The 16,792-nt window shown below is 39.4% G+C and overlaps 2 protein-coding genes across 4 annotated transcripts in view; both read right to left on the bottom strand.

Annotated features, from left to right (window-relative positions):
• LOC126753192 (40S ribosomal protein S8) overlaps positions 1–16,792 on the bottom strand; it is a 390,246-nt gene that overhangs the window by 12,037 nt on the left and 361,417 nt on the right. The gene's annotated exons all lie outside the window — the stretch shown is intronic.
• Positions 2,265–16,792, bottom strand: part of LOC126753180 (centaurin-gamma-1A) — a 297,283-nt gene continuing 282,755 nt past the window's right edge. For 2 of the 3 annotated variants that reach the window (XM_050464412.1, XM_050464413.1), the window contains 7 exons: positions 9,653–9,794; positions 9,383–9,517; positions 7,721–9,241; positions 7,523–7,640; positions 7,230–7,448; positions 6,432–6,576; positions 2,265–6,362 (listed from right to left, as the gene is read on the bottom strand). In XM_050464412.1, the coding sequence (XP_050320369.1) occupies positions 5,910–6,362; positions 6,432–6,576; positions 7,230–7,448; positions 7,523–7,640; positions 7,721–9,241; positions 9,383–9,517; positions 9,653–9,794 (2,733 nt within the window). In that variant the 3' untranslated portion in view covers positions 2,265–5,909. Of the gene's footprint in view, positions 6,363–6,431; positions 6,577–7,229; positions 7,449–7,522; positions 7,641–7,720; positions 9,242–9,382; positions 9,518–9,652; positions 9,795–11,852; positions 12,018–16,792 lie in introns of those variants that run through there. The other variant, XM_050464414.1, reaches the window with a different exon arrangement.

Here is a 16,792-nt window from a genome sequence, read left to right as displayed (position 1 = left end):
TGCAATCGACTGTTAAAGAGGAACCACCTCCTAAAAGCATTAAGTGCTCATACCTTGACCGGACTACGGATACAACTAACTTCAGGAACGCACTCCCTTCCAGTGAATGGCATACTTGAAGCTAAATCCCCACCCATAGCAGACGAAGAGCTCGGGTTCATAAGAAGAGGTCGGCATCATAAATTTACTCCAGAACAGATAAATCTGGTCGTAAGCGAATTTCAGCAAATCTACAGGATCACAAAAAGTAGTAAGCTGTCTTTTGAATTTCTGAATTAGGATAGTATAAAATTTAGTGCCCTCTCCTTTATCACACATATTCTCAAAAGCCCAGCACTCTGATGAATTCCAAGAATTTGCTAGACGCTATTGCGGTGATTTGGTCACTATCCACAAAAATGGTGCTCAGGAGTTTCCGGTTCGATGTTGCAAAACCGGCAGTTTGTAAAAGAAGTCATGGCCATGTTGGACAGATGTTTCTTTTTCTCGAAGGAGGTTAATCATGTTATTAAAGATTAGGCGTCATCCTAGACGACACAGCAGAGCGGGCGAGTTTGTCGGCTAGTTTGTTTCCGGGGACCACTTTATGTCCCCGCATCCAGATCAGGATAGCCTGTTCAGCCTTCCTATGCACGCCTCCCCAATAGCAATTTAATCTCATAGACTGAGATCGCTTTTAGCGCCGGTTGACTATTCCTGATTGAATAGTTGCATTGGAGATTAATTTCAGCACACTGACTAGACTTATGCTTGAAAAATGCTTGGAAAACCATACCAATGGGTATGGAAAACTTGATGTGTTAGCTGTTCCAACGTCCTCCGATGTCTTCGAGTCGTCACTGTATCGCTGTATTGCGCTGTACCTCAGTAGTAGGTCAAGTGTGGAATCTCCCCAGTCAGCCTTACTGCCGAGTATAACTTTAAACATCTTTGTGAAGTTTACCCTTTTTGTTACGTAGTCTGTTGGAAGAAAAGACAGTGATGTATCTTCACCTATCAGACCTTCATTTGTTGAGATGAAATTATCCTCCTTATTTCCTACTCCTCAGCGGCATGAGTAGTATGGTATGCTTCGCTGTCTGATGGATTACTATATGAAACCGTGGGGTCTTTAGTATGACCTCAAGTGCTGCCGTTGGGCAAGTCCGCATAGCCTTAGAGGCGCAGATGCAGTCAAGTCTTAGCAGCTTCCATAGTTAAAGTCTAAGCAATTACTCCATAAATAATGATAGGCTTCACGATCATATTAAGCAGCCCCTACTGGTACTTGGATTACATCTCCAAGATCTCCCGGTCATGAGTGCCTTTGTAACTTAATACAGTGTTATTTCCATACGCCTATTCCACTGTAAGACGGAGAGGGCCTCCTTAGATACCTCTAATTTCCCTGCCACCAAGGGTTAGGGTTCTCAAACCCGATAGAAATCTTCTTTTTCTGAAAGAGATGATTATTATGCACCATACCTTTGCTAGGCTTAAGCCGCTTTGAATTATATCGTTAAGAGTATTAACGAAATTAGTCTGTTGCCATCATGACAAAGTCGTCGGCGTACCCCATACCGAATCCCATTGTTCGTAAGCACCCCAGGAATGTTGTCTATTACGAGGCTTCATAGAAACGAGGACACACATACACGCCCACTGAAGGGGGAAGGGGGTTTGCTTGTTGTTGGGCAAGTTTTCATAGCACAAAGACGAATCTTGTTTTCTCCGCACAAAGGTTTCAGCGATCCATCCACGCACTGTAGCTGCCACATTCCTGTTGTTGTTGTTTTAACGGTTATATAGTTCCCGTTAGGTACGGATTATCTAAGTTGTCGTCGACGTCATCTAACGGGAGGCCCAAGAAACGTGCTGTTTCGTCGGGGTCGGACCAAAGGGAAAAGTGTGGCAGATTAGTGGGGTTGGCATTTCTCTTCGCTAGCGCTCTAACCACACTAGCCAAATGCAACTTCGATTTCTAGGATGGCACCAATGGCCAACTCACCATTTTCTTTCCAATCTGGATCTCAGTAGTAATTTGACGCAGAGCAGTGCTTTTCGTGAAGGAGTGCGATTTTCAGCGCCTTTCAATCTCTTTTAGCATGAAGGAAGTGAGAATAACAGGATTTAGCCAATGAATAGATTTTCCTTTCCACCTTAGATTTCCGAATTAACAACAGCCTAAAGGTATGCTACAAATATTCTTTTGCAATCATATTAGCACAGGGTGCCCCATTGTTCACCTACCTTGATAATTAATAATTAAAATTGACTGCTACTAATTATTTATGGTATTTTCGTCAGTTTATTGCATTTTTAGCGAATGTGTATATTTCATCGTAACTCTTCATTTTTATGAAATAATTTATGAATTACATTTGCATTGCCACTACATACATTTTCTTAAGTTTACTAAGTAATAAGTAATAAGCATTTGATAAATAAGATTCCGTAGATTTACGTATTTTTAAAGTTAGAGAAAACAATTGCAAAAGTTTCCAATTCAGTACAAAATTTACTAATTCTTTGCTCAATTTATTCGATTTAGCCGCAGGTGTGCTTATTACTTTTATTTTTATTTAATTTTTTTTAAGGTTTGCAACATTTTTATGGAATAAACCCCACAACAATGTATTACGCTCGACATACGACATGTCAATAAACACAATACATGTGTGTATTTAAAGTTTTACTTTTATTATGTAAGTATTTTATTTCCATTTAATGCCCATCATCTTGTCAAGTATATAATATTCAAATACAATTAATTTATATTTAAATGTTTAAGTGTGTGTGTGTATGTTTATTGAAGTGCAACGTTGGTACACGCTTAAAGCATTACTTTACTATTGAAAATCATATTTTCTTTAAGTGTGTTGGTATGCATTGTACATGTATGTGAACTGTTTTGAATATTCTCTTCATTTTTATTCTTTCGTGCATAATTACTATCTTGCTACATATTTATTTGTATACGTTTATGCCATAATCCCTATTTTTCTGTATTTTCTGCATTTTCAACTTCTTATTTATGACTATTTCATTTCCCTATCATTACAGAAGTTATATTTTAAGTGCTCACTTTATTCTTCCTTATACTTCCAGAAAATAATAGAAAATAACACAATTCTTTGAAGATGCCCCAAATTTTAAAAAATATTTAACAATATTCCTCAATGCTCTTTTTTGTGGCTTTTTTATTTTGAATACCAAAAGTCTTTAAGCTTATTTCGGCCATCATAAAAATATAGAAAACTGACTATTTATTATTTGGTTAAAATTTTTATTTTAAGGGGTCAGTGGGGTAATCTTTTTTTCAATTTTTCTTTTTTGCATTTTCTGTTCCCTTTTACCCTTAGAATTAACGTAGAAACCCACTCTACCATTGGAAGGTTTCGAAAAAAGTCCAAAAATAATAATACCGCTCGAAGTCCACGCCTCAAAGTTTAAACGCGTTTTTCTTAAAACACACTTTTTTAAACTGGCGGACATGATTCCGGTCGAACTACTCAACCGATTTGCTTAATTTTTACTTTTTTTTCTTAATGTTCACGAAACGCCTGGCTATCGTCCCTACTAGATTCATAATTTTTTTATAATTTATTGACAATGTTATGAAAAAATGTATGTAAAAAAAATTGAGAAAAATTAAAAAAAAAACAACTTTTTTATTTATCAACATTTTTTTATGAATCTAATAGGGACGATAACCATTCACGTACTTTTTAAGAATAAATGGGGTTTTTGTGTTTCAGATAATCGAAACATGATAAATCGTGAAAACACGCACCTCATTCACCCAGCCATTTCTCCGACAGATGTCATCAAAAAATATGTGAAAAAAGTTCTATTGTGGAATAAAAATTTCTATGAAAAAAAATGTCTAAAAAAACAGACCAGATTACCCTACTGACCCCTTAAAGCAAAGAACGGCACTTGTTTCTGTGGAATTTACTCTGATTTGAAAACCAAAATGTAGTTTCAGCTTGTTTGAGAGCACGAAATGTGGTTGCCAGTTAGCAGAAACTAAAAAATAATATTCAACATATTTTTTAAAGTATTGCATCAATCGAACTTTTCGCAGCAACAAATAAAACAAAACATTTTATGCAAATTAAATAATATTTTATTATATTATATTTTTCACACAATACAAATCAACTAAATAATAACTACATTTTATAATGAAGAGAAATAAAAAATAAAACTATAAGTGATCGTTTTCAAAAACACGAAGCGTATTCAAGCATGAATTAAATAAAAATTTATACCTAGTGTACTCGCATCGGTTCAAATTGCAGGCAGATCTATTTAAGACTGTTATAAACAAAGCTTAACAAAACAACAACAAATAAAATGTTTATGAAAATAGGTTTTAGAAATATTTTACGCGAAAAAAAGACACTAAATAAATATTTCGTTTTTTCGTGTTTTTTTAAGAAAATCTTTTTTGTAATCTATTTTTTGTTCTCTACTGAATGGTTTTGATGAAAAGCTTATTCTGATAATCATTTTTTTTGTTCTTACTGAGTGATTTTTTGCAAAGCGATTCTTCTGATATTTTCGAATTACATGAAAATTTATAAAAAAAAAAAAAAAACATAAAGAAAAGTTCACAGAAACATTAAGTCTTCTAAAAAAACAAGTAATGAAACGACAAGTTGTAGGTTTCTTTTTAAAACCATTATTTAAAATTCCACTAAACTTTTTTTTCAAAATAAAGTTTCTATTTAAAAACCAAAAGCACATTACGAGACATTATTTTACATTATTGAGATTGCGAAACCATTTTTTAAGCGACTGGTGAGCCTAAAAGTAATTGGCAAGGCGTAATATTTCGAATCGTTAATATTTCTTACTATTTCTTACATTTTCAAAACTGCATAGTATTCTCGGTATAACTTTATATAATTATTTAGCGTTGTTTTAACATTTTTCTTAAATACTTTTCGAGCACTCGAAATAAAATAATATTTAGCAATATTTATCATTTAAACGGTAACGATTGGTTTAGTTAACAAAAAGTTAAACGAAATTATTTTAATATAAATAAACTTAAATAAAAGCGATTTTTGCTCTTTTTCAACATAAAAATAAACTTACTTTAAGATTGTCAGTTAAAAGAGCCTAACAGAAATCTTGTTTAAAAGTAGATTGAGGTGCAGCTATTTCTAGACGACTGAGCGTCGGTTTTAACTTCACTTGGATAAACCGTTATCCAATTTTTTTTTACATTTTAAAGCGTACTCCTTGCGAGTGTAGGGACTAACATCTACATTTTTTAACTCGGCGCTTACACAGACAAAAAATATATGTATATATATTGTACTTATGTACGTATATAATGTAAACAGGCATACCAACATACATACAAGACATTTTCTTTGCCATAATAAGATATTTTAAAAAATAAAAATTATATTAACATCTTTTATGAGTTTGCTTTACATACTTTTTGTGGTCTAAAAACTGAAAGCTTGCTGTGCTCAAGAGCTTATCAATCGGAAAACAAACTTCGTACTGACATACTATCTTCCAATTTGCTTGCTTTAATTATTAAATTACTTTATTTAAAAATACATAGTTAAAATGTGTAATAAATTAAATTCGGCTAATTAAAAGTCTTAAAAAGTGGCTATCAAGCTCTTCATTGCGACAGCACTTTCTCTAAGCAGCATGATAAATTATTATTTCCTCCCAATCCAATTTATACCGACTTCAGACAGACGCATATACACATATATATCTACATGACTATAACTAAATAAGCAATTTGTGGCGCTATTATCAACGCACGATTGCCATAAATTTTCCCTCCTACTAATTTCAATACTTCAACTGTTGTACAGCTTTTAACTTAGACTATAAGCTTATTGTTATTGCAAACGGCCAAAGCGCGCTGCCTTTCCCTTTCATGTGCAAGCTCTTTATATGACACCCGATACGGTCTTCTCGTAGGGTGTGCCCAGCGTGTCACGGCGACGCGGTAGCGTGCCACTGGCCGTCAAGGGCGCCGATTCAGGGCAACCTAAGCTCGTTAGCAGCTCCACCAGCGCTGTTGTCTCTTCGACGCTGTACTGTGGCGCTGGTATGCCACCATTTGTTGCCGGCGCTGCCGTTGCGCCACTTGCTGTGGCACTGTTCGTCGCGTTGCTTGTTGTTGTGGTGGTGGCTGTGGTGGATGCGGTCGACGAACACGAACTCGTATTGCTTGCAGTGCTCGAGTTTGTGTTCGTGTTGCTGCCGTTCGCAGCATTTGCGACCGCAGCTGCGGCGGCGGCAGCCTTCAGGGATTTCGCTGTTGCCAGCGATTGTGCTGCCCGCGCATACGCCAAACAGGTGCGTCCCTCATGATCAGTATGCTTAATGTTGGCTCCGTTCTATACACAATAAAAAAATGAAGTGCGTAATGTTTTTTGTTGTTAGAGAAAACACAAAATTTGACTTACCCAAATCAGCAGCTGCGCTATGGCCAGATTGCCGATGGCACAAGCCAGCAGCAGTGGTGTCCGTACATCACGTGGACTCACGTTAGCATTGGTCACTTCACTGTTAGCGGTGGCGAGTATCAAGACAATAGACTTGATGTCCGATCTGAATTTGAGAGTATAAGGAAGATGTCAGTCAAAATGCATATATTGGTGAAGGTTTCAAGAGATTTGAGGGCGATGTTATGTTATACCATGTTCCGACCAATAATTTCAAGTGATTTATTACACATAATTTATTTACTTATTTGAACTGTCCTCACTGCCGTTGGAGATTTAAAAACAGCTGTTTTTGATATTAAATAATTTATATATTTTAATATTTGTTAAAAGAAAACATTGTAATATCATATATTTTATTGCTATAAAAGTCATCTGGTTTATAAATTTTCCATTTAATGGAAATAATGGACGCATTTTTTAATTTGGGAAGTCGATTGCCAGGTGAATTCTGATGCATTGCTTTTAATTCAATTGTTGGTTTACATTTGTGTGTGGTTTGTTTACATTTTTTTCTATTTGAAGTGTCAGTTGTGATGATGTGATGGCGTTAAATCAGAGTCGCATAAGGAGACTTTGAATATCTTAGCTTCACATCTCGTTGCCGAGATAAACAAGTGCATTTTTGTATGACGAAATCCTGCTGAATCTAGTGATGATCTATTCAACAGCCTAAATCTCATGATTAAGTGTCGTTCGGAACATGGTATTACATAAGTCACCGATGTTTTAAGTAATAAAAATGTCTGTTACACTCACCTGATCACCGCTTCTATTAATTGCTGTCCCGGCGTTGTATTTGTATTAGCATTGGATTGTGCTAAAAATTCTTTGGATTCATATTTGCTCCTTATCCACGCTTCCTTCTCCTCACGTGTGGAATTGGGCCTAGGTTTGGTGCGTTGCCGCGTATTCGCCTCCCACACCGAATTCGCCAAACTATTGCCTATGGCCAGCATTACACTGAGATGACCGGCTCTGTATAATTAAAATTTTTGTTTTAATATACAGTTATTTTCAATGGACATAATCTTTATAAAGTCTATACTTACGGCCAATCATCTAAGCCCAGCGAACGCACTTTGGAAATGTGTGAACCCAAATTACGATGAATGCCCGAACATTCGATACACATGAGTACACCCAGATTTAAGCTAGCCCATTCCGGATCTGCAATATTTGGATTTGCATTAATATTACTCATTTCTATATAATTAAAATTCCGGCAATTTCTGGTATATTTCACTTACTCGGCGCATCGCAGTCCACGCAAAAGCCATTGCCCGGTACACGCGTGCGTATCGCCACCATTGAGGCCAGCTCACTTGTGGTTGCCGGTTTGGTTTTCGTGCTCTCGATACCCTGCAGGCTTTTGAAGATCTCCTGCTCAATAGCAGCCACCCATTCGTCACGATCCTCAGAGCTGGCGGCTTCAAAGTGCCACTGCTTGGAGTCGAGCGATACGATGAAGAACTCATAAATATCCGAATCGTCCACTTCATTTGACTTAACGCTGCTGCTCTTCATACGGCGATGGCGTTTCTTTACATTTGGTGTTTGAGATTCTAATTTGTTTGCCGCATTGACAGCGAGCAATTCGCGTTGCTGCTGCTGCAGCTGTTGTTGGCTATCACTGCCGGCAATAAATGTCTGTGAGTTGGAGTTGGACATGGCTATGCCCTCATCACCACTGGTCTGTTGCGAAGAATTCGATTTCACTGGTTCGCGTAGCGTGTCGAAAGCGGTGAGCAGCACCTTTTCGGTCACCTTTTTTTCCTTGTTATCCTTTACAATCGACAGACAGCCGATGCCTTCGCTTAAGCCGTTTTGACCATGACCGCGTCCATTCGAGTGCATTGAGGTTGTGAGCGCGCTGTTGGTGATGATCGATTTCGAACCGCGCGGTTTTTGTCCCGGTACTTTTACAGTTACGTACTGTAACGGTATTTCCTTACCATGCACATCGTCCATGTAATCGTGTAGTGATGGATGATATGTGAGCCGTCCATCATTACAGAGCGTCACATATTTCTTCTTCCATTCCTTGTTCAACGATTTGCTGGAGCGTTTGTAGAGGTAACCCTGTTTGATTGGTATGGATCGTCCGCTACCCAATTCGCCATTTTTCAAATCCTTCTCGCCCTTCTTCGAGGAGGAGGGAATGAAGAGATTTGAACGCCGTCGGCTTTTGCGACTTGTTGTAGGCGTAGATGTGGGTGTCGGCAGATCCTTACCACCGCCGCTGCCGCCGCCGCCACCACTGCCATTATCCCTATTCTCGCGCAGCGGCACCAAACTCAAAGGTGGCAAACTTTCTGCCGTTTGATGGCTCGATTGCTGCTGTTGTTGTTGCTGCTGCTGCTGTTGGTGATGTGTGGGTGTGAATTTGGTGATGTTATTGTTTTCGTTTGTGAGCATCGTCAATTCACGATCACGCTGCTGCTGCTCTTTTTGCTGTTGCCACGCCTTCTGACTAGGCGGCAAGCTCTGCTGCTGCTCGGTGTGCATGAAATCGGCGCTCATGCGCATCGGTATGTGATGTGACGACGTGGACAGCGCGTGATGGCGGTGAGGCAGCGTTAAATTACTGGTGGATACGGCGCCCTGCACCGACGAAGTGGATGCAGAGAAGCCATTTGCATTTGCGCCGCCATGATTGTTGGAGTTGTGGTGATAGGAGGCGATGCCGAGGCGTGTGCCTTGCGGCGTTGTGGGTCGGGAGTTGACGGTGGGGGGTAGGGGAATGCGCTGCTGGAGGATCTTCTGACAAGCTATGGAGGAAGGGGAGTTTTATTAGAAATTATATGGGTTAGTATGAGTGAAAAAACTTAAATATTTGCAGCCAACTTGGAAAAGTTGGTGGAAAGCAAAGAGTACTTAAAATTGCAGAAGAAGTTTGTGAAGCAACTTACCGTCCTGAAACACTCTTTCAACATTGAGACCATATGTGGCGCACGTTTCGTAGTACGAGCAACGCTTCAGATCGTTTGCCAGTTTTCTCGCGCGAGAGTCATCGATCACACGTGGATTGCGCTCACTAATTGCGTCTTAAGAGTAAAAGAAAAGCAATGAAAATTAAATTTTAAAAATAAAACTCTTCAAATTTAATTTAACAAAATGCGGCGATAGAGTCAAGTATGTGTGAGTGCACTTGTGCACACAAAGCCGATCAAAACACTTACCCTGTGTGCCAACTAAAATCATTGGCAAATCCTGACCATTGCGAAAATGCGCCATTTTATTGTAGTAATTGTAGATTGTGTTGAAACTGCTCTCGTTCTCGAGACTAAAGACGAAAATCACAGCGTCAACCCAAGCGGCAAACTGCAAGAACACAGAAAAAGGGTTGAGTTTAGTAATTTGGGCACTGAGGAGTTAAAAGAAATTGCATCACAATGCAGCACTAAATAATAGGTTAATGTATGAATAAGTATAATGTATAATAAATATGTATATGAAGCATAAAAACGTCTGCAAATTCGTATGAGGCAATAAATAACTGCTAAAGTATAGAGGAATATTTAAATCCAAAATCCAAGAAAAGGGGAAAACCATACTCCTTGGCATACACTTAGCGCCAGAATATGCTAAAGCATGCGCTGCCAAATCACAACAACTGCTCGCATATGTAAGCCCTTGACTTTGCTATGCCTAAGTAAAGGTTAAGTAACCAAGGTACCAGCCAGCGACAACAAAGCAAACAAAAAAACTCACTTACAAGCTAAATGTAAGCGCAAACAATACAAATAAATAATATTTATGTACCGTTATATGTATGTAGCAGAGCATAGAAGTGTTGACGGCAGCATTGCGGTGCTTGAAAAAACAAAAGCTTCGAGTGGAGTAGGCGGATAGGCGACGGTAGGCGCATATGCGCTCTAGAAGTTGAGTTTCGAAAAGAAGAAAGCCATATTTCTTACGTGTGCGACTGGACAGCGCAGTGAAATTTGCTGCAGCTTTAATTGTATGTGCTTGCAGGCACACACACATGCTTGGAGCATAGCATACAAAGCGCATAAAGCACTTGGCGCGCTTTACATGCATGCTTAATGAAGTGGGAGTCAACGAGATGTAGCATAGTTTTGGGGGCAAGCAGCAACTTCACTTGCGTGTGTATTGCAGAAAACTGTATTTATATGAGGGAAATTGAGAACGCAGCACTTTTTAAATAAAAATTTTTTGGTTTTAAAGTTTATTTAAAATAAATTATGATTTCAATTTTTGTATATTTTTACCCGCAAATAAATAAGTAAATGTACCAAAGTGTGATGTAGTTTGAAGACTGTCAGCAAGCAAGCTGCAACATAGGATAATGAACTTTCAAAAGTTCGCTAAAATATCGCACTTGCTGCTACAAATACTTATATACATATATATAAAGTGAAGTCAGCGTATATATGTATGTATATCTATACATCGTCACCTAAAATGCAAAATAACGTAACATCACTTTTCATAAGTTTACATGCGAAGCAGAAACGGTATAATAGGAACTACTAATATTGAAAAAATTGAGTTTTGGTCATAAAATGGTTATAAATTGGTTATAATATTGGTTATAATGTGGTTATAAATTGGTTATAATATTGGTTATATCTGAGAGTGGCAACAGAAATTTTTTTCTTGTATATAATATGATGTAGTGAATCATAAGCAAAAACAAACTCAATTTCCATTTATACGTTGTTTAGTATTTTAGGCGACGATACTACTAACTTCAAGTAAAGAAAAGTGCACGCTTGGAGTTATGTGTATATTTGTATTTGAGTGTGTTGCTCTGCAAATTTGCATTTGTCTGACTATACTAAGCTGCATGCAGCGCATTCAAGTGGCGAATAACTGCCTGCAACAGCTTTGTTGCACGCCAAGCAGATACCGTGTACGTGTGTGTCTATTGCGTTGCTGTTGTCGTAGATGAAGGCTACAGTGCTATGCTGTTGCTACTGCATATATGTTTATATGTATGTATGTTGCTATTGCATATATGCTTATGTGTATAATAATTGCTGTTGCAGAAGCTGTTTGTGGCAGTTTGGTGAATGCTACTGCACACTGCGCAGGATTATGAAACATTAACAGCCCCAAAGTGCAACTTTCCTCAAAGGTGTGCGTGAAGGTGGCAATCAGCCTGCAACCTGTGTACTTCCGCTTGTTGAGAGGGTGTTTTTGTAGAGTTCCATGCCACAAGCGGAGTAATACACACGATACGCGCTCAGAGAACAAGCTACTGCAACAATTTACATACATATAAAGAGAAAATTTATGCATAGCTGTGTGTGTATGCGGGCTGCTGTGGGTTGGGGAGCGCCTTTGGTCAACAGACACAGCGGCTGCTTTTCAACAAATACGCTACAAACGGCTTAAATAATAAAAGTAGCTTACCCTTTTTGCAGTTGAAGTGTTGAAATTAACAAAAAATAGTTTTTTTAACACTTTTTACAATTTACACCATTTGGCGCCTTAAAGTATGCCTTTAACGTAGCAGCGTTTACAATACACAAACAACAAAAACAACTTCTAACACAATTTTCTAGGCTAAGCTCGCTTTCGCATCCGTCTTTCTTGCCAGCTAACACAACACTAACTCGCCGAGCAGCCAGTGAACCAGGAAGGCAGGCAAACAGCCAGCCGGCAACAGCATATACTCCAGGATTCATATTTGAAGCACTCACACACACACACGGACGCTCACACACACAGTGTAAAAGCTTGAGCTTCGTTCACAGTCTCAGTTGCTGTTGATGTTTCTATTGCTGTTGTTTTTCTTGTTATTGTGTGCATTTGTAGGCAAATAAAATAGGAAAAATCGCTGGCACTGCAAAGTATCGACTAAACGGGAGACGAGGAGGAGAGTGGGTGTGCGCTGTTGTGCCGTGGTGGTCGGGGAAAATCCATTTTTTGTTTGTGCCAAAACAGCAGACGTCGGCGGCGGCGACGACAACAAATATGAATGGTTATGTTGGCGACGGCGGCAAAACGCAAAAGTACGGCAAACAGGACAAGCGGAGCGGGGGTGTTGTTGTTGGTGATGGTGGTGGCACAAACACGTACATTGGCGTTGGGGTGGTGGTGCTGTTGATTATGGGCCTCTGTGGATGGTAATGATGTCCTCGAGCGACGCGCTGGCGACACAGCAAATGACTGATGACTACATATCCTCGCGAGTACACACATACAAATGCATATGTCTGTATCTGTGTGTGGTTTTGCTTCGGTATACTATATGTCATGCATAAATTGTTGGCACGAAATATTTAATTGTATTGCTTTTATTTTCGCTGTTCAAATGGTTACATCGCCGAAGCGGAAGCGTGCACGACACAAACTCTGTCAGCGGAAGGCACACAACGTGCTGCAGCTACTGCGGGTGGGCGGGGTAGGTGGTGGCAGTGTTTGTGTTTAAGCAACAACAGCATAACAGCATATGAAGCAGTAATAGGAAAAGTGAATTTGTTGAGCTGCTTACAGGACAGTGTTTTAAAGCGTAACTTTTTCTGCCCTCAGCGCTTATCAACCGCCGCACGCGAGTGTAAGCGCACAATGTTGTGATTTTTGAACTCTCTCAATTCAATTCCGACCCATGCAATGGGTGAAATATGGCAAATGTATGCATATATTTTTGTTTCAATTCGCCAATACACGGTGGAAAATTCGGGTAAACACTCGTAAGATCTGTTAGATAAAGTTTAGTAAAAGAAAATTCATTATTTTTGCAGTAAATGGAAGGTTTTTTAGACTAGTTAGAAAGGTACGACTTAAATCGAATATGAACCTACGGCTTAAGCAGGAACAGATAGTAATCACTTGGTACGAGGTCCGGGCTTAACGGTATTTGCATATGCACATCTCAGCCATGGGAGCTTCTGGTGAGGCTTCCGTTGAGGTGCGTGGCCTGGGAATGTCCTGATAGAACACAATTCCTCTTCTATTTACCGAAGCTGGTTACTTCTGGGACGGTCCAATTACTGATAGTACAGGTTCCAATTAAAATTCTGTGATATTGCTTTCTTTTACCGTCAACAATTGGACAATCTTAAAGAAGCAACCGTCCAAAAATGGTCTGCTTTGGCCAATAGGAAAAAAATAGTATTCCATCAGGACAACTTCAGGCCAAATGCATCGTTACTAGGTGGCTAAAGCCAAGAACGATCTGTTTGGTGAGATTGGCAGAGAATCATATACAACTTCCTTAAGGCTAAGTTCTTAATTGGAACCTGCATTGTCAGCAATTGGACCGTCTGAGATCCGAATTTAGAGTTGTCCGTGGGAGAACAGTTCATATTAGACGATTTCGTGCCATTTTTACGAAAAACATAGCCAAATATATCTTGGCCTGGCCAAATTTTGCGCCGGCTTACCGCGATTCGACCACAATACCTTTTTCTGTTGACGTTGTCGTAAGGAATTAAATTTTCATCAGTATCCGCTTCAGAAATGAATCGTTTTCGTTGCTTTTCGGCAGCGACTTCCAGATGAAAATTCGGTCCATGAGGTTTTTTTGCGTTAACTTGTGTGACGCTCATGTGCCGAGCTCTTTTTTTTACACCCAGTGTTATTTGAAGGGTTCCAAATGGTTGTTTTGAGATGTTTAACTCGTAGGTAACCGAAAATGTGCTTACATGACGGTCGGACTCGACGATTTTTATTATTTTATAGACGTTTTCGACGTTTGGCTTTTCAGAGCTTGGGGAATCTTTGACATCAAAATCACTGGAATGTAATCGACGAAACCAAAACTGTCCGTGATTGTGGGTACACTATCGGGACCATTAACACTATTTACATTTTTAAACGTTTAGTTTGCGTTATCGTCTTTATTTTTTTGCTGTTGTTCATCTTTACCGAGAGCTCTTACAATACAGCTCTACGAAATTTTATCTTTCTAACTCTATATAGAATAACTCGATCGTAAAGTGCGATTAAAAGACAGCGGCTACGCTGGCTAGGTCATGTCGTCTGAAGAGGAAGACCTCCACTCCGCTGGAAAGACCAGGCGAGAAGGACCTCATTTTGCTCGAATATCCAATTGGCACCACATTGCGAAAAGAAGAGCCACTAGCGCACTGTTGTTAACTCGGCTATAACCGCGTAAGCGGTGTCTATGGCAGTAAACAAGACGAAGAAAAATACTCAAACTATTCTTGTTCAAACTATTTTAAATGAGGCAAAAATAACCAAACTTAAAGGAAATTCAGTTTTCCAAACCTTACGTGCCTATCAAGGATCTAAGCGCAGATGATTTGAAGTGTATAAAAGAGAATGGAAATAGTGCAGCGGTAGGCAAATAATATATACTAATTAGTTCCTTAAGTGCACGGGTAAATAACTAATAATAAACCTGGCTTTTTGATTATGCAACACGATGGACTTAAAAGTGCACTTATACAGCCATAGACCATAAATTTGCAGGAAGCTTGGTAAAACGAAGGAGCTCGTGCACTTTTAACGAATGTATATGCACTAAAGATCCACAGATAAAACATAAAAATAAACAGGTTGGCAACACTACAAAAAAGATAAATTAGATTATTTCATAGTCTGCCTGCATCCTTTGTGGCAATAGCAGCTCAAAAAAGTCACTTTTGCACTGTATACTCATATGTCAAAGATGGCGCTAGAAATTTTTCTATTGCTGTATATAGTTGTTGTTTTCTTTGGCGCAGATTTCATGCATGCGATTTGATGGAGTGTCCATTCGAAAGGCGCAATGCAGAAAATGTCAAACGGTTGCCACTGCCAGTCTTACACTTGCCAGCGACAACCTTGAATGCAGCCTTGAATGGCGCTTGAGGAGACTTTTTAAGTGAGTGAGACTGCATTGGCGTCAGAATCACCACCGAAGAGAATATTGTACCATTTCACGAACGTAGTTGGGAGCAGTAGACTTGTATTGCACGCTGCTGGTACCGTTATTTGACTGCCACTGCCACCGCTGCTGCTGTTGTGCTGTTGTTGTTGATATGAGACATTCTTTTCCAATTTGTCGGTTGTTGTTTCGAGCGCCAGAGCCGAACTGCGCGTGCCGAGCTGCAGGCGCTTATAACTGTTTCGCAACGCCGGCGCTAGAGCTTTCACAAATCACTGCGAGGCTGCAGTTTTTCTTTCTAACGCGTGTGTTATACTCGTACATAGTAGACGCGAAGTGAGTGACATTTGTCAGAGTGTGGCAACATAGAAAGCAAAAAATAACAATAAATAGCGGTGTGACTGTCTTGCAGGCGTTTGCTGTTATCAGCGGCAGAAGAGAAGTGCAACTGACATGAAGGCAGGCAAACCCTTACTTTAGCCGCTGACTGCGGGGTGGATTCTTTATCTTTCCATTTGTATGCGTTTTAACGGGCGCCGCGAAGACGTGTGGCTTCGCTTCCTTGTTAGGTACAGATTTGTTAGCGACGCTGCACGGCGGCAATGGCACGTGCACTTGAGACGCATATCACTTCAATCGGAGTCGTCAACTCGGTGCTCTAATGATCGTTACGCCGTCATTATTGCAGCAAAGTACGAATTTTAAGTACAACTCAGCCTTGTGTGCATTATATTCGTATATATGTCTATATGTATGTGTCATATGAGTTTCTTGTCTTCAATCACGAGAGTAAACACTTGCGACAATACAATTGACGTACATGCGCTACTTCTCCCACCGTTTCCTGCATCCTTCCTGTCGGTCACACAAAACTAACACTTTTATAATATTTTGTTTCCCTGCCGGGGTGCGCGTTGAATTTCCATTGTCCGCTGCATTGTTGAAGGTGTAGCAATTGCCATGAAATTAAATGGCCACAAGCAGCACAGCGCGCTCCGTGCAGCACTTGCAAGTATAGACTGCGTTCGTCCATGGTTGGGTGGTAGGTTGTCTTCGAAGCATTGAACTAGCGCGTTTGCCTTCCGCTTCAATTGGTTCGGAGCCTTTGTGGTTGATTTTTCCTCGCATGCAAAGCTTTTTGTTGCGTGCCAAAGTGGTTGCATGCAGCATTTTAACACATTTGTGTATGCTTCTGATGGAGTTACATATTCTCATTTATAAATCATGCATTTTTAATGCAAACCAAATTGTGATTTATATGAGAATTATGTACTCAAAAGCGAACAGTAGGAAGCAATGCACAAAAGCATATGAAACTTAAATGCACTGTGAGAAATTGGCATAGACAAAACATTTAAGAAACATATTTGAATGTTATGAAGCTGAAAGCTTTTGTATAAACTTTTTCACAAAGCGTTTAATTTTTTCACATACTTAAAGATACATACAGTGAACAAAAGCAACTTGTTTTGACTTTAACGCTCTGTTCTCTTAACCTATTGGTAGTCGGAAAAGT

The sequence above is a fragment of the Bactrocera neohumeralis genome, chromosome 3 (genome assembly GCF_024586455.1).
Source record: "Bactrocera neohumeralis isolate Rockhampton chromosome 3, APGP_CSIRO_Bneo_wtdbg2-racon-allhic-juicebox.fasta_v2, whole genome shotgun sequence".
In the NCBI taxonomy this organism is placed as follows: domain Eukaryota; kingdom Metazoa; phylum Arthropoda; class Insecta; order Diptera; family Tephritidae; genus Bactrocera; species Bactrocera neohumeralis.
Note: the sequence above shows the minus strand (reverse complement) of the source record. Positions and strands in the feature narration are given on the sequence as shown.